This window comes from Rattus norvegicus, chromosome 6 (assembly GCF_036323735.1).
Source record: "Rattus norvegicus strain BN/NHsdMcwi chromosome 6, GRCr8, whole genome shotgun sequence".
NCBI classification, from domain to species: domain Eukaryota; kingdom Metazoa; phylum Chordata; class Mammalia; order Rodentia; family Muridae; genus Rattus; species Rattus norvegicus.
Window position 1 is genome coordinate 57,995,178 of NC_086024.1, and position 25,460 is coordinate 58,020,637.

General features: G+C 40.3%; 1 protein-coding gene and 1 long non-coding RNA gene across 6 annotated transcripts in view; one reads left to right on the forward strand and one right to left on the reverse strand.

Annotated features, from left to right (window-relative positions):
* The window catches only part of Ahr (aryl hydrocarbon receptor), a 37,479-nt gene extending 33,755 nt beyond the window's left edge, over positions 1-3,724 (reverse strand). For all 5 annotated transcript variants that reach the window (NR_131776.1, NR_131775.1, NM_001308255.1 and 2 more), the window contains exon 1: positions 3,635-3,724. Coding sequence is in view for 3 of the 5 variants with exons in the window: in NM_001308255.1 (NP_001295184.1) it covers positions 3,635-3,696 (62 nt within the window). In the remaining 2 variants the exon portion in view is untranslated. The remainder of the gene's footprint in view (positions 1-3,634) is intronic.
* A 4,298-nt stretch (positions 3,725-8,022) lies between these two features.
* The window catches only part of LOC102554773 (uncharacterized), a 32,706-nt gene continuing 15,268 nt past the window's right edge, over positions 8,023-25,460 (forward strand). The window contains exons 1-2 of the long non-coding RNA XR_005505886.2: positions 8,023-8,323; positions 17,170-17,327. This is a non-coding gene — a long non-coding RNA (uncharacterized LOC102554773). The remainder of the gene's footprint in view (positions 8,324-17,169; positions 17,328-25,460) is intronic.

Genomic DNA, 25,460 nt, shown 5'->3' on the forward strand with positions numbered 1-25,460 from the left:
AGAACATATTGGGGAAAAGGGGCAATGTTTGCTATATGACATTGCTAAGCCAAATAAATAGCTTTTAGAGAGTTTAAAAGTAGAAAAAGTACAGTTTAAGATTTGCACAATGTTCACGTCTAAATAATGGTGTTCACTAAACACAGGAAGGAGACTGTACTATTCAGTGGCTGGGAAAATAAGGTTGTGCAGAGTCCGTATGTGCCGACTCATGCCTGCAACACGTAACTACCAGTAATTTAAGAACAGGCCTCCACGTGAGTCTCCAGCCACCTTCTGGTTTACTTGACCTTCTGCTTTTCTACTTCAGTTGTAAGGGCAACAGTGGAGGAGACGGTCCTGCTAGTCTTTAAAAAATAAAGAAAAAAAACAAAAACCAAAAGAAAGAAAAGGAAACCTTGACCAGGAAAGGAAGAGAGAAAGAACAGGAAATGGTGAGGGTAGGGAAGTGGGGAATGAGCTGAAGAAGGGGGAAGAATATGATCAAAATATATTGCATGGGAAAAAAAGAATTTTAACACAGACAGACAAACAATGATAACGAGATCTGACTAAGAGCAGGCAGAAAGGTAGGCCTCATCATTTAGTTTGGATCTGTTGCTTCTTCCGTTCAGTTTGATGCGAGCCCTTGTGTTCAGAACTATTCATAGGTTAGTGTGAGGCACATGCACAGCCTCCGCATAGACGCCCTCCCAATAACGCTATTTGAGAGAACATGAGAAATATTACGTATCTGCAAAGTCTTTCAATTCTAGGAGCTCTCCAGAAAAGGGCACCTGCACTATCTCTGTGAAGACATAGTATTGTATGCTGTAACAAAACTTTTGGTAAGTTTTATCATACAGGTGAGGGTCACACGATGTTTTAATAGAATGAAGGGCTTCTACACTACTTAAGCATTCCAGAACACTAGTACGGTAAAGGTTGCTATCCGTGTGTACCTTAGCAGCAGATCATGGGACCTTTGAAAGCTGGCACCTTGCCCTGGCTGGCTTGAATGCCATCACAACTGCAGGGTGTATTTATTGACCATCTATTATTTGCTGATGATCCTAAACTACAACAGCAGTAGGACCTTTTCTGTCTTAGTAAAGCTTCAAAGACGCATTTAAAGTTTTAATCACTGGAGTAGATCATTCCATCGTTTGAGCCTCATTCCGCCATCTTCATGACACAGAACAGCTAAACGATCCCACACAGCATTTTCCTCTCCGAAGGGAATAAGCAAGAACGGAATTTAACTGAAAGCAGACACGAAGTGTGGGACCACTAGCTAAGAAACATCGAAGAAGATTCTGTCCCCGGGTTGGTCTTTGAAATGCTGCCCTTGAAGATGAGGATATGGACTGGGTGCAAGACTGCTTTGGATCTCTTAATCTCCTAACTTTCACTGCACTGAAGAAGGAAACAGTTGTTCACAGGGCAGTGCATATGAAACACTGTACGGGGATGAAATTGAACACATTTCAAACTCACTTCCTGCTCCCGATAACTGTCATGGTGAGACCAGCCACCAGAGGGAGCTTATTTTGTATCTAGATCCTCATTTGAAGAATGAACAAGCTTCAAGTTGAAATCATGTCACCTACTTTACTCCAAATTTTCATGGAACTGTCTAAATATGACATTATTTAACACTGTAGAATTACAGTGCACATGCTCCTTATAAAACAGCTCTCCCTTGAAGGGTTCGAGTTAATTAGAAAGCACGGTCAACACATCTTTGTGTTTTTCCTAAAATTGAGGTATTTGGGGGCCTCACTGCATAGAAGTAGTTTAACTTAAAGACATATTAAAGCTCAATGATCTAATTGTTAAGGATGAACTTTGATTATGTGCATTATAAAGTTCACTATTTTCTACTCGGAGGGAAAAATGTAAGTACTTTCACTAGAGGATCTAAGTGCTAGCACTAAAAGTCTTCGACAAAGCAAGTGGTGACCTTTAAGGCCTATGAAGGGTTAGAGTTGATTAAAGGGGCTCAGTACAGAAGTCAAGAACCATGTAAAATAAAATATAAGTTAGTGGGGACAACAGTTCAGTTGTGAGAAATTATCAAACACAAATAGTGGCAATACAGTTAAAGGTATCTTAATCTAAGGGGAAGTGTTGCAGTGTTAAAAAGGAAGCTCTTTATATTGACTGGAAACTAAAGATATCCAACGTTATAAAGAGCAACCTCTGAGATGGTTACCTTTGTATGAAAAGCAGTTTACATCCTTAAGAAACACAGAGAAAATCAGTTATTTAAAAAACTCACGGGGAGCTTCAGACTTTACGCCCTTGTACATAACATCTGAGTTTTTTTCATCTCAGGCTAAGTTAGTATTACTATTAACAAAAACAGGGAACAAGCACTTAAAAGCCTCTGAAACTTTAACCATCAGGAACAAAGTCAAATTGAGCAAACATGGTTTAATAAAAAGAAACCATTTTACAAAATAACAAGGCGCTGAAAGCCGGGGTCCAAAGAACTGCCGAGGTGGAAAACTGCTGAGTCAACGATATTTGCGTCCTTTAAAGTGTACCATAAAATTTCCAAATTCTGATCAGACTATTTATACACAAGCATCTCCTCTTAAAATTAATTTTTAAGTCAAGATTTGAAGAACTATGACAGTTGAAATTCTTAACGGAATTAAAATCCACAAATAACCCAAGTTCTAAGTTAGTAACTAGTTGTAAACAGTGTATAAATCTTAAGATCTTATTTTTCTGGTTCACTTGGTGATGGCTGTCAGGTTTCAAGCAAAATGCACACTACTGATTACCTGAAAGTGTTCCTAAAATAATTTATTTAAAAAAATAAGAAATGGTGAGTTGTGGAAACTCCAAGATAATTATGAATGAATGCATCAATACACCCAACTCCTAAATGGAACCCTGTCTCATGCTCGGATCTCTTTTCTGTGAAAAAAAATGTTTATGAATATCTCCCATCTCACAGAAATAGCCCATGGAAACAAAGACCAAAGTCTGTAATCACTGTTAGAATCGGCAAAACTTTATAAGCAAGGGGAGATGAATTACAGGTAGACAGTAGAAATAACTTAGAAGTCAGTCCAGTTCTTTTTCCTCTCCTTAATTTTTAAAAAATTTTATATACCCTACAAGCACTCCAAAAGGAGGAAGAAAGTGTCACTAAAGAGTGGCTATGAATGCCACCAAGCCGCCCGAGCACCTGTCCAAGGCACACTCCAACCTGCTACCAACTCTGCGCCTATTCTGAGCCCGGCAAAATCGCTGCCTAGAGGTAAAGGAAAGAGCAAAACAGAAAGCTAGACGCTAAGAACAGAAAGAAATTCCCTCAGAGGCCAGGACCCCTCCTTCAAGACGGCACGTGTTTAGCTCTGGCCAACTTCTCACCTCAGTGAGCTGTCCCCTAAAGCTCACCACGGTGGAGATCTAGAGTGGAGGATTTCCAGGCAGGCTTAACTAACTAAGCCAGAGAGGCACTAGGTAGGTCAGAGCTGTCAACGAATCAGGGCCAGGGAAGGTCGCTGAGCTGCGAAGGTGCAGGCGCCCGAAAGCAGGGACGAATTTTTTAATGCATTGGTTGAGCCCCTGCTCCCGGATGGCTGCACGCGTGGGGACCTCCCGCACCCGCAGAGCGCGCCTGCCCGCCGTCACTCACGTTTTCTGCACCGGCTTGCGCCGCTTGCGGCTGGCATAGGTGATGTTGGCGCCGCTGCTCATGGTGCCCGCGCCCTGCCCGCTCCACCTGCGTCCCGGAGGCGGCGCCCTGCCCGCGCTGCGCCCAGGTGAGCCGCCGCCACCGAGGGCGGGACCGACCGCGACGCGCAGGTGCGGGCGACAGAGGGGACGCGGGGCTGCCCGGGCTAGCCGCGGAGGAGAAACCCGCAAGCCAGCCGCGCCCGGTCCCGAGGGTCAGGAGGAGCCGTAGTGCTCAAGGGCTTCCCTGCTCAGGCGATAAGCCCGCGCTGCTCAAAGCCCAGCAAGGCTGCCACCCCAGAGTCTACCAGTCCGTCCTCCGGGTCGCTCCGGGCTGAACCTCTCCGGGACACGCGTGGGGCACCGAGCGTCGAGGGGACCGCACACACGCGCTGCCGCCCGCCGCGAGCCCGCTCCTCCGCTGTCGCGACCCCGCGCAGCTCCGCCCCGGGCTCCAGCCCCGCCCCACCTGCTCAGCCCCGCCCCTCACGGTTCCCAGGAGGGCCCCACCCTCCTCGCAGCACGTGATGACGCAGGACGTAGTGTCTCCCTACATTTCTTCCAGCCAGAGGTTCTGGAGGCGGGGTGGTGTTCAACTAGTACCTGTTTTCCAGCCTGGAAGGGAGTGTGAGGCCACATTATGTCTGGGCAAATTCCTTGTACCCAGACATCAAGATTTATTAGGCAAAGAGCTTAGCTCCTCCTAGAGTTGAGTCATCTAAGTTTTGACAAAGATTTTACATTGAGCTGGTTGATAAATACTGTGACTGAAGAGCACTCTAAGGGGAAAGCTACAGAAGCCCTACAGAGTTGAGCCTTGAAGGCCAGGAGTTTTATAATACCTTTCCCTCCCACATTTACTGTATCTACAGAAGGTAATAAAATATCTTTTTCTTCATCAGACTTCAGGAAGATGTGTAGGAAAGAAGCATAGGGGTGCTGAGAAATGGGAGGATAGGTACTAAGACTATGACCAGAGAGCTGAGCCTTTGTTGGTAGTCCGGTAGATCTGGTGGTAGGAAAAAAAAATGTAATGGATACTCAGAAAACCAAGAAACCAATCATCAAGCCTTAATAAAGAAGTTGGGTCTCATTCTGTAGGCGATGGGACACTTTTAAAGCCTGAATTTGGAAGATACTATTCCTGCTATCTCGGGAAAGTCACTGTGGGAAGAGGTGGCAATTCTGTTACTCGGGAGCAAAGTGGATGAAGAGAGAGTCGCTGGGAAGTTGATGAAGTCTGAAGCCGTGCAGGTGCAAGTCCGATGGCACAGCAATAGGGATGAGGGAGAAGAAGGCAGAGATAGTAAAGGAGGGAAGTTGGCTGTTAACCACCAAAGAATAGAGGCAGAGCAGTGCATTTTGGGAGTCAGGGCGGTGATGCTGGACATGGTGGAGACGCAGATGAAGTTGGGTGCGTTTTATAGATTTGAGAGAGATTAGAAGAGAGGATGCATGGCAGCAAGGAAAAGGACATCCAGAAAGCTAAGAACAACAAATGGTGCCGAGACTGTGGAGGAAGAGGAACCCTTCATCACTGTGGGTGGTTGTGTGAACTGGTCCAGCCGCTGTGGAACTCTGAATGGAGGTCCTCAGCAAACTAAAAACAGATCGGCAAGATGGCCAGCTATACTACTTCTGTGCACATATCCGAAGGCCCTTCATTCATAACAGGTGAGGAGTGGGCCAAGACTAGATGCTCATCAACGTATGGATGGATGGTGCGTCTACACAATGGCGTTTTATGGGACCCTAAAGCAAACTGAAATCATGACATTTGCAGGTAAATGAGTGGAACTGGAGATTGCTGTGTTGAAGGCGGTAGACACAGAAGGACAAACACCTCATGTTTTCTCTCACATATGATGTAGATTTTGATTGTTACCCAACCAGGAAAGCGATCATGAGAGTGGGAAAAGGAGCTCTTGGGTTGGAGGTGAGAAGAGAAACTAAAAAGTCAAGAGAACACATGTGGCAAAAAATGAGAAGAGGGACTCCTGAGGGAGGAAGCCAGCGGAGCAGGGTAAGGAACTGGGGGCAATCAGCAGAATCGGAGCATGGTAATGCATACCTTTCATTAAGCCTATCCCTTTGCATGCTAATATTGGAAACCAATTAAGAGTTTAAATTAATAGTTTTCTCAACTATGTTTTGAGCTGAGTAACAATGCCATGCGTTATCAGAAAGAAATTATAAAGCTGACTTCATACTTCTTAGGTTTGAAGTAGATTGGGGACATCTAAGAAAAGATGTTGAATGGGGCAACCGGAGAGGTGGAAGCTGGAACTGTGATTGAGAAACTGTTTGCTAGTGGACAGAGAAGAGAACATGGTGATGTCGTGTGGGTACTGCAAAAGAACTGCCAGGGCTAAAACCTGAGAAGCCCAAGAGGCTCCATGAGAACGGGGTCCAGTGGTGCAGTGGAAGACGAAAAATGGCTCTGTAATTTCAACAACATGGAAGGCCAAGACAGGAGAACAGAGACTCAATAGCCAGTCTGAAATACAGTGTGAGGCCCCATGGTTAATTACTAACTAATAACATCGTTGCATTGGTTTAATGGGGGTGGAGAGTGGGCTCTACTTCTTTACAAAAGAGGGAGGGGATGTTGACTCTGTTTAAAAAAGCAAGACAAAGGCAATAAGAAACAATTGCTATTTATAGGAAAGCAGAGAAAGTGCCCAAACAGACATGAGATCAGGGCTGTAGTGGACTTACCAACAGCAGGAGCAATTCTCAAGGTGCTTTGCTTTTTAAAGTCCTCCATAGCTTCTCCTAGGGCTTCATGGCTCCCACCTGTGATCCTAGCACATAGTGTGGTGAGGCAGGAAGGTGGCAACAAGTTCAAGGCCAGTCTGTGTAACAAGGTATGATTTTTTTTTCTTAAAGGGAAGGCTTGCATTGAGTGTCTTCACTGAGTCAGACTCTGACTTTAATAAGATCCTCCAGGTGATCCAACGGTGTGAGGTTGAGTGCTGTGTGAGGTGGAGGGAGAGTGACACTGAGTGGACTAGTAAAGTTAACAATGGAAATAAAATGAAAGGGCACTTTAGCCTTCGCTGTGGAAGAATGTGTATGTCCTGTGGTCAGTAGTTTTCATTTTAATTGCATTTTAGGAATGCATACCTTAGAAATGATCTTGGAAATGACAACAGGAAAGAGGGCATTAGTGCTTTGTTTCTAATGCATAAGACTCTGACAAATAACCCAGAACTGTGGGATGAACTCACAGGAAGTAATAATCCTACTGAGCGTTGCCTTTTACTTGAGGCAATTAATAAATGAAATAAATGAATAAATAATTAAACAAAAACAAATTTCTAAAGAAGACCATTCACACTGATCAGCAAATCCAAGAGCAGAGGCCAAACATCTCCATGTTTCCTTCTCTTCCATTTCTTTATCTGCAGAGAAGGAATGGATGGAGCACACAGTCATTCTATCCTAAAATGCATTAAGTGGAAAAGAATAATTTCCTCTTAGCATAGCAAGCAGAAATGTAAAACATAGATCAAAACAGTCTATCAGAACAGACTGGGTAAGCCACAGCTCCTCCACAGTAGAGGGTTGTACTAATGGGCTAAACTCTTGTTGGTGGGTGCTTGTTTGGTTTTGTTTTTTAAGTCTTTCCTTTTGTTTGTGTGTTTGACGGTGGCTCTTTTTCTATCATTCTTTCTGTCTGTGGTTAAACTATTATTTAGGAGTCAGATCTTGTATGTTTTCATAACCACTCACTCTTAAGCAATAAGTCTTTGTATAGAGAAGACTAACAGTTATGTTCACAGTGAAATCCATTTCATTTCAGTAAAGGCAGCAAAAATTTCCCTTAAGAGTTAGTGTGCTAACAAAGACGATCTTTAAGCTATTAAAAACAACAACGGGACATAGTTGACACTTTGTACAAAACACTGCTTTTAATTACCACTGCAGAACACGACTCACATGTTGTCACCAGTGGCCAGCCGTAAATACGTTTGATTTTCCGAGCTCAAGTAAAATGATATTTTTTCTTGCAATAATTTGTTTATAATAGTCCATTAACATCCAACTACTTTACCCAGTATGAAAACAGTATGTTTTAGGACTACTATAAATGTGGAAATTCACTAGAATGAAAAATAATTAAAATAATACTAAGCCAATTCTGTCTCAATACTTGTATCCACTTCACTAAGATTTCATTTCTACAAGAAGCCAGGCATGTTGTGATACACTGGCAACAACAGGCTCCCTAATAAAGCTTACACTGTAATAGAAGAGAGAGCAATTAATCAAGTAATTGCATAGGTAAATGAGTAATTGCACTTGTGATTCATGCTGTGAGGAGTGTTATGGAATGTGTCACATGTGTGTTCGATCTGTTAGGGGAGGTCACTGGCAGGCAGGTGTAGAGTGGAAGGAAGGCTATTTCAAGCAGACCGACATTTGTAATATTTACTGTTTTTCCTCTTCTTCAGTTCTACAGCTGTAAACCACCTGCCCTCAGAGCTACTGACTTCATACTTCTCCTTTTCTAAAGGATCAGAGTCCAGGCTTTCCAGACTGTACTGAGGTGGCCTAAGTGACCAATGCAAACACTGTGATGGCTATTCAACACGTGAAGCCCAACGCTGTGACATCATTTGGACACCATGCACACTACTAACTTGAGGTAGTCCGACTTCCTACATCTCACTATTCCAATGACTCTCGCTGTATTGTTATGAGGCTGAGCTTCTATAAACTGCTATCATAAAGTGCAAAGATGAGGAAGTTATTGTGGAACACAAAGGCATTTCCTGTCTGATTATAAGTAAAATACCACATATATAAATGTCCCATTAAGATTGAAACAAAACATGTAATGTATGCCTACTAGTTTTTAAACAGCTTCTAAGGTATTAGGCTTCAAGTTGTTAACCATAATCAACTTAAACCTAACTACTTAACAAATGCAGCTGCCAGGTTTTTTTTTGCGTGAAAAGCATGTAAAACTTACACATACACTAAAAATATCAAAAGAGAGAGAGAAAGTGTGGGAGCTCTGACATGGTGAAATTCTTCACTTAGTAAATCAGAAACAGCAGTCCCAAGAAACTACATTTTGATTCTAGGGCTTATCAATGTATTTCAGCTCAAAATATAAGTTTATTTGTCTCTAATATGCTTTAATTTATTTCATAACAATCAGTTTATACATTACTTATTTGAAATTTAACATGGAAGACTCTAACATACAATTAATATATCTCAGCTGTTTCTAAATGCTTAACTTCTTCTTGACTGGCTTGGCTATTTTACTACAATGTCATAGTCAGAAGGTACAAATAAAGAATTAACAGAGATTGAAGGATTCTGTGAGTTTGATTAAACTGACAAGGGTAATCAGTAATATCCTCGACAAAGGAACTATTATAAAATGTAAGGATGATTTGTTATCAGTCAAAATTATTTTCCTTTACATAGGAATAATTTATTCACATTGTGGGAGGGGTACTGTATGTATATGAGCACATGTGTGTCATGGCATATGTGTAGGTCACATGTGGGAGTGAGTACTTTCCTTGTGCCATGTGAGTTCTTAGGATTGAACTCAGGCAATCAGCCTCGGTCTTGAGTACCTTTATCTATGAGCAAAACCACTAGCCCAACATGCTGTGAGCATAAATGCTAATCTTTTATATTCTGATCCTCTTGTTTTCATATACATGAAATTCAGTCATGGGGAAGTTGATGAAGAAGCTTATGTCTCACATACTAAGATTCATATCTTATTTAGTAAACATTTTACTAAAATATATGTATAAAGATATATTTCTGTAAAGATATTCAACTTCAGTGATAATTATATTTGAGGTTGAAATAACTATGCACGTTTTGCAATTTAGGACAAGACATAGAAGAGACTTAGATGATAAATTTAATCTAAAAAAGAAAATCTTATTAATTTTGAAATGTTAATACAGATAAATGATCACAGAACTAGATCTAAAAATTCATATTTTAAGTTTGCTAAACTGGAAAGGCTAACACATTTTTATGCATAGTAAATCACACAGCAATATATTCTTGAGAAATACTTAACTTACTTTTGATCAGTCTCAGAGACCGTGATCCTTAATCTGTTTTACATCATGTGCTTATCTGAAAGGGCCAAAGAACCCGTGTATGGCTGGTTGTGTAATTCAGGAATAGGGTTAGCACAAATTGCTTATATATATATATATATATATATATATATATACACATATATATGCATATATATGTATATGTGTGTGTGTGTACTTTCTCATTAGCCCTTAACTATCAGCGATTTCTCCTTTATGTACTTTCCTTGTTAACAAGATTTTATAATGCATATGAAGTCAGAGTTTTTAGTTACATACTAAAATGATAGATTTTTGTAATCATTTTTGGGAAGAATGCTATGCTATGAAGGTGCCATAATGCATCCAAAGAATCTGCCTTTGCCTGGTTGGTGCATCTAATGATAAAGAAGATCTGGTTATGTGTTTAACCAATGGCTGCAGTAAGGCACAATGTAAAGCCGCATATTCTCAGCCTTCCCCCAAATAGGGCTGCAAACATTTCCCCTGTAAAATTCTAACTTTGAGCTGAATGTTTTTCCTGCCTAAACATAGATGGAATTCCCAGAAGTATAGAGGAACTCTAATAGAAATCATTTAGGATGGTCAATTCATTCTGAATTCAGAGACAAATCGAACATCCTGTCGATCTCTGCCTGAGTTAAATCCATTTGGTTATCCTAAGGAAGGTTGGGCTCATCTCAGTAGGCAGCTTGCATAGTACGCACCAAACCTTGGATTTACTCTCCACGACCACAGAAAACAAATAAATGAGCAGACAGACAGAGTCACATTAAGTGAATTGTGCTACAAATCAAATAGTTAAGAAAAAACACATTCATAATTAAAAATATTAAAAATCATTAAATCAATTGCTTGGAAATATAAACCCATTTAAACTCTTGAAAAAAAATCAAGGTTTTTGAATAGTAATTTTAAAACATTTGTATGTCATTTACCCATAATAGTTACTTATATACTCACATTTTTCTAGTGGTCATATTTATGCCAAATATTCACAGCAAATTTTAAAGCACTTCACTACTGGGAGAAAAGGTCAATATACACCCTTTTATAAAAACCCAACCTGAATTCCACTGGAATGCTCTGAATGTAGGATCATATAAAGTGAAACCTGTGACTCTTTTGGGATATTCTTGAAGAGTTCTGAGTGAAAGGCTGACTTCAACTAATCTGGCACTAACAGAACCAAGTAGAAGTCAGTGTCAGACAGCGCATTGCCCCAACCGTTTGGATTCACTTATCAAATTTGCCTTCGAGGGTTGGCTAAAAAGATGACATTCTTATAGAATTTCCCTCAATGAGTTGTAAACATGTTCTACCCGTTTTATCAGTAAAGGACATAGTCTCAGATGAAACCGGTGATGCTCTGAGACCGCTTGTTCAGAGTACTTAACTAACCAGGAGTAGGCTGCGCTTTATAGGCACAAAACTGTCCTTATGTCAAAGCCCTCGTTATAAATCATTGTTAAGAAGCAAACATCATGGCAACACAAAAGAGTATGGAATAGCTGCCGCCTAATAACTGTTTCCTTGGCTTTTAATAGTCTCAGAAAGAAGAAAGAAAATCGACCACTGCTGAAAGGAAATGAGACACTTTTAAACTAATACTCTGTCATATATAAAGTACCAAGTCACTGTCACAATTTGCTTATATTGGGGGTGGGGACTCCAATTTAGAACATGACCCAGTCTATTTAAGACTAAGGTGACTTGATGGTTATCATTCCATCAACAGCACATACATTTTTTTTAAAATTGGGTACTTCTTTCTCTCTTGTTTCCATAGTACAAAGGTAATGCATACACTCCTGCCAACACCTTTGAGCCAATAATATCCATTTGATTTTAGAGAGGAAACTGATCCATTATAACTAACTTGAGTGGCTGAATCTTTATATAAATTTCACCATCTCTTGAAATTCAACCTAATATTTTACTTAAGGCTAAGCAGAATTTCCCCCAAATACATATGAACATGGCCTACATGAAATATTAATAAAGAGCTGTAGATATATCAAACTACATACAGAAACAGTTTAATTATAAATATGAATAGAAGTATACTATAAACTTATATTTTCTTCTGAGGTGTAGATTAGAAAATTTTGTGTGTGTGTGTGTGTATATATATATATATATATATATATATATATATGCATCCAGAATTACTTTAAGACATATTTGAAAAGAAAATAATGTTGCAATTGAAAATGAATGAAATATTACAGGTCTATCTTTTTTCATTTTATCCAGGCTATTTGCAGATTACATAATACTTAGCATTGTTGTAAACCTAAATATCTTAGTTAGGGTTTTACTGCTGTGAACAGACACCATGACCAAAGCGACCCTTGCAAGGATGACATTGGAGGCTGGCTTACAGGTTGAAAGCTTCATTATCATCAAGGCAGGAACATGGTAGCCTCCTGGCAGGCATGGTGCAGTAGGAGCTGAGTTCTACATCTGGTTCCAAAGACAAACATGGGAAGACTGACTCCTCAGGCAGTTAGGAGGAGTGACCCAAAGCCCACCCTGACAGTGACACACTTCCTCCCACACGGCCACACCTACTCCAACAAGGCCCCACCTCCTAATAGTGCCATTCCCTAGGCCCAGCGAATTCAAACTATCACACTAAGAAAATTTAAATTTGTAAGGAAGGACACTTCATATTCATCAAAGGAAAAATCCACCAAGATGAACTCTGAATCCTAAATATCTATGCCCCAAACACAAGGGCACCTACATATGTAAAAGAAACCTTACTAAAGCTCAAAACACACATTGCACCTCACACAATAATAGTAGGAGATTTCAACACCCCACTCTCATCAATGGACAGATCATGGAAACAGAAATTAAACAGAGACGTAGACAGACTAAGAGAAGTCATGAGTCAAATGGACTTAACAGATATTTATAGAACATTCTATCCTAAAGCAAAAGGATATACCTTCTTCTCAGCTCCTCATGGTACTTTCTCCAAAATTGACCATATAATTGGTTAAAAAACGGGCCTCAACAGGTACAGAAAGATAGAAATAATCCCATGCGTGCTATCAGACCACCACGGCCTAAAACTGGTCTTCAATAATAATAAGGGAAGAATGCACACATATACGTGGAAATTGTACAATGCTCTATTCAATGATAACCTGGTCAAGGAAGAAATAAAGAAAGAAATTAAAGACTTTTTAGAATTTAATGAAAATGAAGGTACAACATACCCAAACTTATGGGACACAATGAAAGCTGTGCTAAGAGGAAAACTCATAGCGCTGAGTGCCTGCAGAAAGAAACAGGAAAGAGCATATGTCAGCAGCTTGACAGCACACCTAAAAGCTCTAGAACAAAAAGAAGCAAATACACCCAGGAGGAGTAGAAGGCAGGAAATAATCAAACTCAGAGCTGAAATCAACCAAGTAGAAACAAAAAGGACCATAGAAAGAATCAACAGAACCAAAAGTTGGTTCTTTGAGAAAATCAACAAGATAGATAAACCCTTAGCCAGACTAACGAGAGGACACAGAGAGTGTGTCCAAATTAACAAAATCAGAAATGAAAAGAGAGACATAACTACAGATTCAGAGGAAATTCAAAAAATCATCAGATCTTACTATAAAAGCCTATATTCAACAAAACTTGAAAATCTACAGGAAATGGACAATTTCCTAGACAGATACCAGGTACTGAAGTTAAATCAGGAACAGATAAACCAGTTAAACAACCCCATAACTCCTAAGGACATAGAAGCAGTCATTAAAGGTCTCCCAACCAAAAAGAGCCCAGGTACAGACAGGTTTAGTGCAGAATTCTATCAGACCTTCATAGAAGACCTCATACCAATATTATCCAAACTATTCCACAAAATTGAAGCAGATGGATCACTACCGAATTCCTTCTATGAAGCCACAATTACTCTTATACCTAAACCACACAATGACCCAACAAAGAAAGAGAACTTCAGACCAATTTCCCTTATGAATATCGACGCAAAAATACTCAATAAAATTCTGGCAAACTGAATCCAAGAGCACATCAAAACAATCATCCACCATGATCAAGTAGGCTTCATCCCAGACATGCAGGGATGGTTTAATATACGGAAAACCGTCAACGTGATCCATTATATAAACAAACTGAAAGAACAGAATAACATGATCATTTCATTAGATGCTGAGAAAGCATTTGACAAAATTCAACACCCCTTCATGATAAAAGTCCTGGAAAGAATAGGAATTCAAGGCCCATACCTAAACATAGTAAAAGCCATATGCAGCAAACCAGTTGCTAACATTAAACTAAATGGAGAGAAACTTGAAGCAATCCCACTAAAATCAGGGACTAGACAAGGCTGCCCACTCTCTCCCTACTTATTCAATATAGTTCTTGAAGTTCTAGCCAGAGCAATCACACAACAAAAGGAGGTCAAGGGGATACAGATCGGAAAAGAAGAAGTCAAAATATCACTATTTGCAGATGATATGATAGTATATTTAAGTGATCCCAAAAGTTCCACCAGAGAACTACTAAAGCTGATAAACAACTTCAGCAAAGTGGCTGGGTATAAAACTAACTCAAATAAATCAGTAGCCTTCCTCTACACAAAAGAGAAACAAGCCGAGAAAGAAATTAGGGAAACGACACCCTTCATAATAGACCCAAATAATATAAAGTACCTCGGTGTGACTTTAACCAAGCAAGTAAAAGATCTGTACAATAAGAACTTCAAGCCTCTGAAGAAAGAAATTGAAGTAGACCTCAGAAGATGGAAAGATCTCCCATGCTCATGGATTGGCAGGATTAATATAGTTAAAATGGCCATTTTACCAAAAGCGATCTACAGATTCAATGCAATCCCCATCAAAATACCAATCCAATTCTTCAAAGAGTTAGACAGAGCAATTTGCAAATTCATCTGGAATAACAAAAAACCCAGGACAGCTAAAACTATCCTCAACAACAAAAGGACTTCAGGGGGAATCACTATCCCTGAACTCAAGCAGTATTACAGAGCAATAGTGATAAAAACTGCATGGTATTGCTACAGAGACAGACAGATAGACCAATGGAATAGAATTGAAGACCCAGAAATGAACCCACAAACCTCTGGGCACTTGATTTTTGACAAAGGAGCCAAAACCATCCAATGGAAAAAGGTAGCATTTTCAGCAAATGGTGCTGGTTCAACTGGAGGTCAACATGTAGAAGAATGCAGATCAATCCATGCTTATCACCCTGTACAAAGCTTAAGTCCAAGTGGATCAAGGACCTCCACATCAAACCAGACACACTCAAACTAATAGAAGAAAAACTAGGGAAGCATCTGGAACACATGGGCACTGGAAAACATTTCCTGAACAAAACACCAATGGCTTATGCTCTAAGATCAAGAATCGACAAATGGGATCTCATAAAACTGCAAAGCTTCTGTAAGGCAAAGGACACTGTGGTTAGGACAAAACGGCAACCAACAGATTGGGAAAAGATCTTTACCAATCCTACAACAGACAGAGGCCTTATATCCAAAATATACAAAGAACTCAAGAAGTTAGACCGCAGGGAAACAAATAACCCTATTAAAAAATGGGGTTCAGAGCTAAACAAAGAATTCACAGCTGAGGAATGCCGAATGGCTGAGAAACACCTAAAGAAACGTTCAACATCTTTAGTCATAAGGGAAATGCAAATCAAAACAACCCTGAGATTTCACCTCACACCAGTGAGAATGGCTAAGATCAAAAACTCAGGTGACCGCAGATGCTGGCGAGGATGTGGAGAAAGAGGAACACTCCTCCATTGTTGGTGGGATTGCAGACTGGTAAAACCATTCTGGAAATCAGTCTGGAGGTTCCTCAGAAAATTGGACATTGAACTGCCTGAGGATCCAGCTATACCACTCTTGGGCATATACCCAAAAGATGCCTCAACATATAAAAGAGACACGTGCTCCACTATGTTCATCGCAGCCTTATTTATAATAGCCAGAAAATGGAAAGAACCCAGATGCCCTTCAACAGAGGAATGGATACAGAAAATGTGGTACATCTACACAATGGAATATTACTCAGCTATCAAAAACAACGAGTTTATGAAATTCGTAGGCAAATGGTTGGAACTGGAAAATATCATCCTGAGTGAGCTAACCCAATCACAGAAAGACATAAATGGTATGCACTCATTGATAAGTGGCTATTAGCCCAAATGCTTGAATTACCCTAGATCCCTAGAACAAACGAAACTCAAGACGGATGATCAAAATGTGAATGCTTCACTCCTTCTTTAAATGAGGAAAAAGGGAAGGGAGAGGCAAAGATTAAAACAGAGACTGAAGGAACACCCATTCAGAGCCTGCCCCACATGTGGCCCATACATATACAGCCACCCAATTAGACAAGATGGATGAAGCAAAGAAGTGCAGACCAACAGGAGCCGGATGTAGATCGCTCTTGAGAGACACAGCCAGAATACAGCAAATACAGAGGCGAATGCCAGCAGCAAACCACTGAACTGAGAATAGGTCCCCTGTTGAAAGAATCAGAGAAAGAACTGGAAGAGCTTAAAGGGGCTCGCGACCCCAAAAGTACAACAATGCCAAGCAACCATAGCTTCCAGGGACTAAGCCACTACCTAAAGACTATACATGGACTGACCTTGGACTCTGACCTCATAGGTAGCAATGTATATCCTAGTAAGAGCACCCGTGGAAGGGGAAGCCCTGGGTCCTACTAAGACTGAACCCCCAGTGAACTAGACTGTTGGAGGGAGGGCGGCAATGGGGGGAGGGTTGGGAGGGGAACACCCATAAGGAAGGGGAGGGTGGAGGGGTTGTTTGCCCGGAAACCAGGAAAGGGAATAACACTCGAAATGTATATAAGAAATACTCAAGTTAATAATAAAAAAAAGTAAAAAAAAAAAAGAAAATTTAAGTTTGAAACACATTATTTTTCTATCATGCATGATTAAAATGTAAGAGAATTTAATATCTCAGCTCTTTTGTAAGCACTTTTTTTTCTTTCTGCATATTATCAGCAGACAGAACAAATTAAAATAAAGAAAAAGCTGAAAAGATTCCCATTTGGTAGCTTTCACTGGTAGAAAGAAAGCCACTAATGCAGCCTGTGATTAAGTCCTTCCCCCTTTGAATAAGGAGGCTTGTGTAGTGCTGACATTAAAAGGATTAAACAGCAAGCCTGCTGAGAAAAATGCTCAGAGGTATTAAACCCTAGCAGTGTTGGTTTAACTGCATGTACTGAAGAATGAGATTAGGTCCACGTTTGGAAGGAGAACTAGCTTTGACAGAAGACTAAAAGGTAACAATATTCATAGAAGCCCGAATTAATGCTTCAGTGAAAAATATAATTAGCACAAGGTTTGAAAATATGTCTCCTTTGGCTAATGTCTCCAGGGTAATCAGAGCTGCGGACTGATGGAGTGGAAAGAGTGCTGGGCAGAGGGCCAGAGTCTCAGAGTTCAAGCTTGTTGCTGTAACATTCGCCAGCTCTGCATCCTCAGCAAAGAAATTGCCCGAGTCTTGGAATCTCTGGATGACGGACATGGCCAATGGTAACCACTCTTGCTTCTTTATACAGTACATTTCTACACTACAGAGACTCAAGGGCTGAAAGTGGAATTCCCTCGGTTTTCATGCCACTGAAGCAGACTGGGTTCAGTTGGAGCCATTTAGAGCCAGGACTCATCCTCTTGACACTATGTTTGCTTTCTGCTGAGTGATCTGGTAGAAGAAAGTTCTTCTATGAGAGGCTCCTGAGTTAGAGATGCACCAGTCTGAAAGGCTGTTGATTTACAGCTATGGTAGCACCTGGTCCTTTCATTCTAATGGCACTGACATATTTTACTATGATTTTATAGTATCTTCAGAATTTGTTACCTTTGTCATTGAGGCAGAAGCATCCCTACCCTAACCAATTGTAGAATATTCTGGAAACATTTCTTGATGCCTAGCCTGGAGGTGCTGCTATCTTTAGCCTTCCTAAATATTTTGTAAGCTTTTAATTCCTTATAGATAATCTCTGTCTACTTAAAATGCCCAGAGATTATCCTGTTTTCCATTGAACTCTAATTGACAGACAGGTAAAATTTTATTCTCATACAAGGTCTTTGAGAAGACCAAACTCGTATGCACTCTTGAAAAACTGGTCACATCTATCAATCAGCACCTGTCAAATACCTCAATGTATTCTTTTATCATTAATTTTAATAAGATAATGTAAGTATCAACATATTTCATGGAATATTGTTTCTCTTAGATGAATAGTTCAAAACAAATTACAGCATATTTTAAAGTATCCAGATATTACAAAGCTTCAGGTGCCATGAATAGTCATGAGAGTCTCTGACATATTTCTCACAGCTGAAATGGGGAGATTACCTCAGAGTTATATTTTCTATTTCTGTACTACTTTTATGTGATGGTGGCAATCAGAAGTGTGGTGGCCAACTCTACATGTGGGAGGGAGCTGATACCTTCCTGTGTAGAGAGATTGAGAAGGGGCACAAACACCTTGTTCTGTATTCTTCATCTCTACATCTTCCAAAGAAACGAAACCACCTTTATCCTTTTCCATCAGTTTGTTGATTTATTTGTCAGTGTGCCCATTGAGCCAAGAGACTTTGCTTTCTCATACCAGCCCTCCCTCCCCTCACTTTCTAAGTGTTGTGAACAAAAATTAAAATGAAAAGAAGATTGTGTATATCAGGAGACTGTTCAGTGATAACTTTGGAAACCACTTCACAGTTGTGGCTTTCTCTGGATGAGTGGAATGGATGTTCTCTGAAGTGATATTCTTGAGACTTATGTATTCCTCAGAAATCCCATAACCTGAAGAGTAGAATTTTCTACAGCAGCTGTGACTCACCAAGTTACAGATGTGGTTATGGTGAGAGCTTGAACACAAAAGCAAATTAGTACTGCATTTGCTTTTGGACAAAGCACTTAATCATTTAGTGCAGTGTGTGCAATTTTCAGGAAGGCAGAAGCATAATCAGTCAGACACACTCCTTATATATAAGGAGTAATGTTGTAATATTGTAATGTTGTAGTGTTGTAATATTGTTTAAAATTAAAGACTTGTTGCTACATATTATGTCTGTAGGATGATACAGGTCAGTGTGGTTTAGTTCTCTCAATTTAAAGCTTTTGGGTGTTTTGTTTGTTTTTTTGTTTGTTTTTGTTTATTTGTTTATTTTGGCTGTAAGTTATAGCTCTATAGGTAATATGAAACTCTGTCATAGTTATTGTGGTTACATAAGATTTTCATGAATTATTACAATATGTAAAAGAACATTTACAGGGTGTGTGTGTGTGAGAGAGAGACAGAGACAGAGAGACAGAGAGATACAGAGAGAGACAGAGACAGAGAGACAGAGAGAGACAGAGAGAAAGGGACAGAGACAGAGAGACAAACTGACAGACAAACAGAAAACAGATTAGACCTTTCTGCTTACTCTAATGTTTCAAAGTTTATCCATGCCAAGGCATGAGGCAGTACTTCATACTTTTATATAATTAGACAAATTGTGAGGTAAATATTAAACATAATAATATTTAGTTGTGTGTATCTCCCACAGTTTGTCGACTTAGTAACAGTTGATGGGCATTTGGGTGGTTTCTGTTTGAGGCCAGTACAAGTAAGAGTCATGCACAAGACTTTCGTGTGAGCTTATTTTTAGGGCTTGGGTGTGATATGCTCCTCCACAGGCTCTTATGGTGGAATAGCTGGTAGGTGCTGCTTTGAGAGGTATGGAACCTTAGGAATCGAGGCCTACCTGGCATCTGTTGGTCACCAGATTTATGGGGTATAGCCTTGCTGGTTGCTGTGCTTCCTGTCTGCAGGTGGCCAGCAAGCTTCCCCACCAAAGAGCGTGCTCATCCACCAAGCTACCAGGGCTTAAGATAGCTCCTTCTTCAGACACTTCTGGTCAGCCATCTGCACATAGTAGAAAGATAAGCAGCATATGCACATATATTTTCATTTCTTGTAAGTATACATGTTGATGTTTAGTGCTGTTTTTCCTCCTAGCCCACGCACCCAGAAGCACTCAAAATCTACTTACAAATACCTTGGCCATATAGCTAGACTCTTCTCTGACCAGATAATAACTTAAAACATCGCGTTTATGTTAACCTACATTCTGCCACATGGCTGGTTACCTGTGCTCAGGTCCCACACTTCCGTCTCCTCAAACCTTCCCAGTTGAATATTCCTGCTCCTGGCTCTACCTCAGAATCCTCTCTCTTCCAGATGTCTCACCTCCTATTTCCTGCCTAAGCCATAGGCCATCAGATTTCTTATTGACAGGTGCCACATTTGCCATTTATACAGAGATAAGATATTATCTCTACACATATGTGCAAGAGTGAAATTGTTGGGTTTGGGGGGGGGGGGCTCTGGCTAACTTTTGGAAGAGCTACCAGGCTGTTTTCTCAGTGGCTTTGAACATTCCCACCAGCATCCGAGGGCATTATAATTTTTCTCTATTATTCTCAAACTTCATTTTTGCTCATTTTCATTATAGACATTTTAACAGGCATGCAGTGATGTTACTATAATCTTGATTTACATTTTCCTAATAGCTTTAGGATGTTGAAGCATCTTGTCTTTTGGAGTTTTACATCTTTTCTCTGGATAAATGTTTAACTCAGATCCTTTGCCCATTGCTAAATTGGATTGTGGGCCCCTGAAAGGAGATAGGAACTCCACCCGAAGACCAACTGAGTCAACTGAGCTGCACTTTTAGTGCTCTCAGAGTCTGAACATGCACAGGCTGGACCTAGACTTCCCTGAACACATGTACCAGATGTGCAGCTTGGTCTTCACGTGCGTTCTGAACAACTGGAACAGGCACTATTCCAAAAGCTGTTGCCTGTGTGTGGGATCTGTTCTTCTAGCTGGGCTGCCTTGTCTGGCCTCAGTGGGAGAGGATATGCTAGCCTCTCAAAGACTTGAAGTGCCAGAGTTGGGGAATAACCATGAGGCCCTACCCACTCAGAGGAGAAGGGTAGGAGGCATGGGGGAATAACTGTGAGAGGAGGTGACCAGGAGGGGGCAGTGGGTGGGATGTGAAATTAATGTTTAAAACTGAAATTTAATTTAATTAAAAAAAATGAGCATGTCCAAGTCAATTTTATTTCAAATCATAACTCTTGAATAGCAAACATAATATACTGGGGGAAAAATTGTGGTTTGGTGTGACTAGATGCTAGAATGAGATAGGACACGTCCTCACCATGTGAAACAAAGAACAAATATTAGCAGAGTCAAAGTGGACTTGATCATACAAGCCACTGAGAATCACAATTTTCAAGTTGGGACATGGTCCTGCATTTCCCATCAGTATATGCTGTTGTTGCAAAGACTTGTTTCTATTTGTGAACTGCTATAAGATAGGCAGTCCATTACAGTGATAACAAACTCAGATCCCAGAGCTTAGTAAGTTCAAGTTAAATTCAGCCTTCCCAGATAAGTAGTTATGTAATTTTAAGTGGGTTACATCATCTCTACAGCCCTAAACTTTGAGGGTATGTTGTAAGACGCAATAATACAGAACATCCATTTGTACTCTTTCTAGGTTATGGTGCATAATCAGTCAATGATAGCTACAAATAATAAAATAATCATTGAAAGCGAAGATTGCCTTGTTTCTCCAGTGTCAAATATGGTGGGTTGGCCTTCAATCATAGACTGACTGAATGGTCAGGCTAGGAATACCTACAAATACAGACCTAGAGTTCAAAATGAAGTTGGAAAATGGTCAGCATCAATTCTTATCAGGCTATCATTTGGATGTGGGAAGGAATTAGTGCTCTGACAGCTATAGAGGGTAGACATGCAGAGCAAAGTACTAAAAAGAGATTCTTGGTCAGGAAGAAGTTCTAAGAAGGCAACCTCATTTTCTTTTCTTTTAAAAAGATTTATTTATTTATTTATTTATTTATTTATTTATTTATTTATTTATTAATGTATATGAGTACACTATAGCTGTCTTCAGACACACCAGAAGAGGGTGTCTGATCCCATTACAGATGGTTGTGAGCTACCATGTGGTTGCTGGGTATTGAACTCAGGACCTCTGGAAGAGCAGTCAGTGCTCTTAACAGCTGAGCTATCTCTCCAGCCCCTCTTTTTGATATAATAATTACATAATTTCTCCTTTCCCTTTCTTCCTCCAAATGTGCCTATATATCCCTCCTTGCTTTCTTTCTAATTCTTGACCTTATAAAATTATTGCTACATGAACACATGTACACACACACACACACACACACACACACACACACACACATTTCTAAATGTTACATATGTATGTTTCCAGGAATTATCATTTGGCATTTGATAACCAACTGGAGAAGACAATTTTTCTCACTCTAGCATTCCTTGAGAAGGTAACTTTTTAAAAAACATGTTCAACAAAATAAAATAACACAAAAACCATCATATTAAAGTTGGAAAAGACAAGACAACAGAAAAAATAAAAGGGCCCCAAGAGAGGGCACCAGAATCAGAGACCCACCCCTTTACAGATTCAGGAGTCCCATAAAAGTACTAAAGTGGGAGACATAGTATATATGCAGAGGACCTGGTACAGACGCTCTATTGCTACTTCAGTCTCTGTGACTTAATATGATCTTTGCTCAACTGTTCTAGAGCGCCTTGTTCTCCTGTTGCCCCCCATCCTCTCTGTCTCTGCCTTCCATGGGGTTCCCCAAGCTCTAAGGTAAAGAAGTTGATAGAGACATCTTGTTTAGTGTGTTCCAAGGTCTCTCTGTGCAATGATGTGCTGTGAGTCTCTGTAATTGTTCCCATCTGCTGCAGGAGGAAGTTTCTCTGATAATAGCTGAATATGGCACCAGTCTATGAATATAGAAGAATATTATTATGAGCAATTTTTGTTTTTTTTAAGAAAATAATATTTGGCTTTACCCTAGGTCTCTGGCTATCTAGACTCTTTCTTGGTCCCCAAAGTGGTGTCAGGTATGGGTTATGTTTCATGGAGTGGGTCTTAAGCTAAATTAGGCATCATTTGGTTACTCCCACAAAGTGTGTTTTGTCATTCCTCTGGCCTATTTTACAAACAGGACAGATTGTAGATTAAAGGTTTTGTCATGTGCTGGTGTTTACTTTTCTCAAAATTTTGTGAGTGGAATAAAGCTGGGGAAGGGAGGAATGAGAACAGTAGGATCCTGTGGGAAGGAGTAGGGGGGATGGACTTGAGGGAGGGAATGGGGGAGAGTCAAAGGGAGCTGAAGAACATTTGAGGGGTGCTATCAAAATCTGGTGGAGTAGAAACTTGCTATAGTCTACAAAGGTGACCCTAATTAAGTCTCCAAATAATGAGGGAGACAGAACCCCTACTTACCACCTCTTGTTACCAAATGAAGCTTCTAGTGTTGGGGGGATGGGGAGAGTTCCATCCAATTGAGTTGTTGACCCAAATAACGAAGGCTGTTGCCAAGGCAATGGGTTCCTCTCCACATACTGATAACAAGGCCCAATTGCAGACGATAACATCCATACAACACATTCAAGTTGTTTGAACAGGTTGAATTTAAAATTTCCCTAAAACAACATTGCTTTCCAGCTGGGCAGTGCTGGCATGTCTTTAACGTTAGTACTTGGGAGGCAGAGGCAGGCAGTTCTCTGAGTTCAAGGACAGCCTGCTCTACAGAGTAAGTTCCAGGACAGCCAGAGCTACACAGAGAAACCCTGCCTGGACAGACAAAACAGAACAAAGCAAAACAAACAAACAAAAAAACCTGCATCATTCTTCCAAAGAAAATCCATGTATACAGGATGATTTCCATGGAATGCTATGAATTTTTGGAAACCACACATAAATTCACTGTAAGAACTTTCGATTTAAAAAATGAAAAAATAATACCAAACAAACAGGTGAGTCTTGGAAGAGGGGTAAAAAGTCCATCCTCAAATGTTCGTTTCTCCTGTTTTAGATCTAGTTAACCTTTATCCTCCTTGCCCTCTTCCCCTTGCCTGACTCTCCACCTCCTCCCCTCCCTCTCTATTTCAGCAGGTTTGTATCTCTGTGTCCCTGGTTTCACCATGTTTTGGATAATTTTTTTTCTCTTGGGTCATACTCTAAATAGACAGATTACAATGATGCCTCACACACCTCTGTATCAGGAAAGAGAGAAAGTGTTTTAAAACATGGATTCTGCATACATTTTATACCTCTAAGCACAAAGGAAGTCTTTTCTGTTCCTCATCCATTTCCTTGAAGAACAGAGGAGCCACACCCCTGGATCCACCTCTTTCCCCTTAAGAAAAGGGGAAACAGGTTCCATGACACCACATGGCATCTGTTGGTTTGTGTTCTCCACTGGGGCAATAGAGAATCCTGTCCTTTAGTCCTAATTCCTCTGCACTGGGCATGGGAGAGATTTCATTTCCAAGACAGTCTGCTCTGAAAGTCCAAACTTTGGCTCTTTTGGGGTATCCCACAAACAAGCTGGGGAAGGGAACAATGTTTCCACACTGTTTTTCTACAGAGGCAAATAGTTCATCTCCAATTGATTGAGCAGGTAGATAGCTTGTGTGTATCTGTTGCCAATACCTATTACCATAATTCACAATACACTATGAACACATGAAAGAAAGAATTTAACTCCCCTACAAATCCATTGATTTTCACAGACTGAGAAACTAGTTCAAATGTCAGCCCCTCTATGAAGCATTTCCTATGGAAATAGGGCAAAACTTCTTTTCACATAAGCTGATATTGCACTAATAGAAACCATTCACCAGGGATTCATCAAATACTCGACTATTACACTCGATAGGTCTTGTTAAAAAGGTTCATTTATTTTATGTGTATGGCTGCTTTTGCCTATGTTTATACATGTGCACCACACACATTCTTGGTGCCCATGGATGCCACAAAATGTATTAGATCCCCTGGAACTGGGCCTACAGACAGTTGTGAGCTGCCATGTGGGTGCTTAGAACTGAACCTCGTTGCTCTCATTCCTAACCACTGAGTTATTTCTCCAGCCCAATGTGCTCTCTATCTTGTATCCCTTGAGTAGAAATGACTCCATGTATCCTTTCATGCATCAGGAACATAGATGAGAAGGTAGTAAAAGTGTCTGCATCAAGAGAAAACAAAAAGACACTGGGTTGGGAGGGGAACTTCTCAGCATCTGTTCTATAGAGTTTGTCCCCTGCATTTTTCAAAAAAAATAGTGAACAAATGTTCAAACTAATTAAAATAGTATAAAATAAAACCATCCCAAAAATTGCAAGCTGAGATCATGTTGAAGAAACTCAACTGCTTTACAATGTTACACTTCAATGTTCGACCAAGAACCTTTAAACAGAGATAGTTTTGAAAATAGATGTAACTTACTATGCATGAAACTGTCATTTTCTAACTCCTTTCTCTTTTAAATTCTAGAGCTTAAAAATCACTCTAAGAGCTCTGAACCAGAGACAAGGGACAGCTCCATTTTTGAGCTCTACTGAGTCTTCCAGTTAGACAGGAAGATTTGTCAGATTACAGAACACAGTAATGACAGAACATAAGGACACAGCTTATGGTCAGCCTATGATCTGAGTAAACATTTATCCCCAGTGTGCAGAACCAATAGCTATGGCAGAGACTAGATGACTCTAGGTGACTCGGGCTGAGAAGCAGCTGGCCTGCTTGTCTTTATTCTTCTCT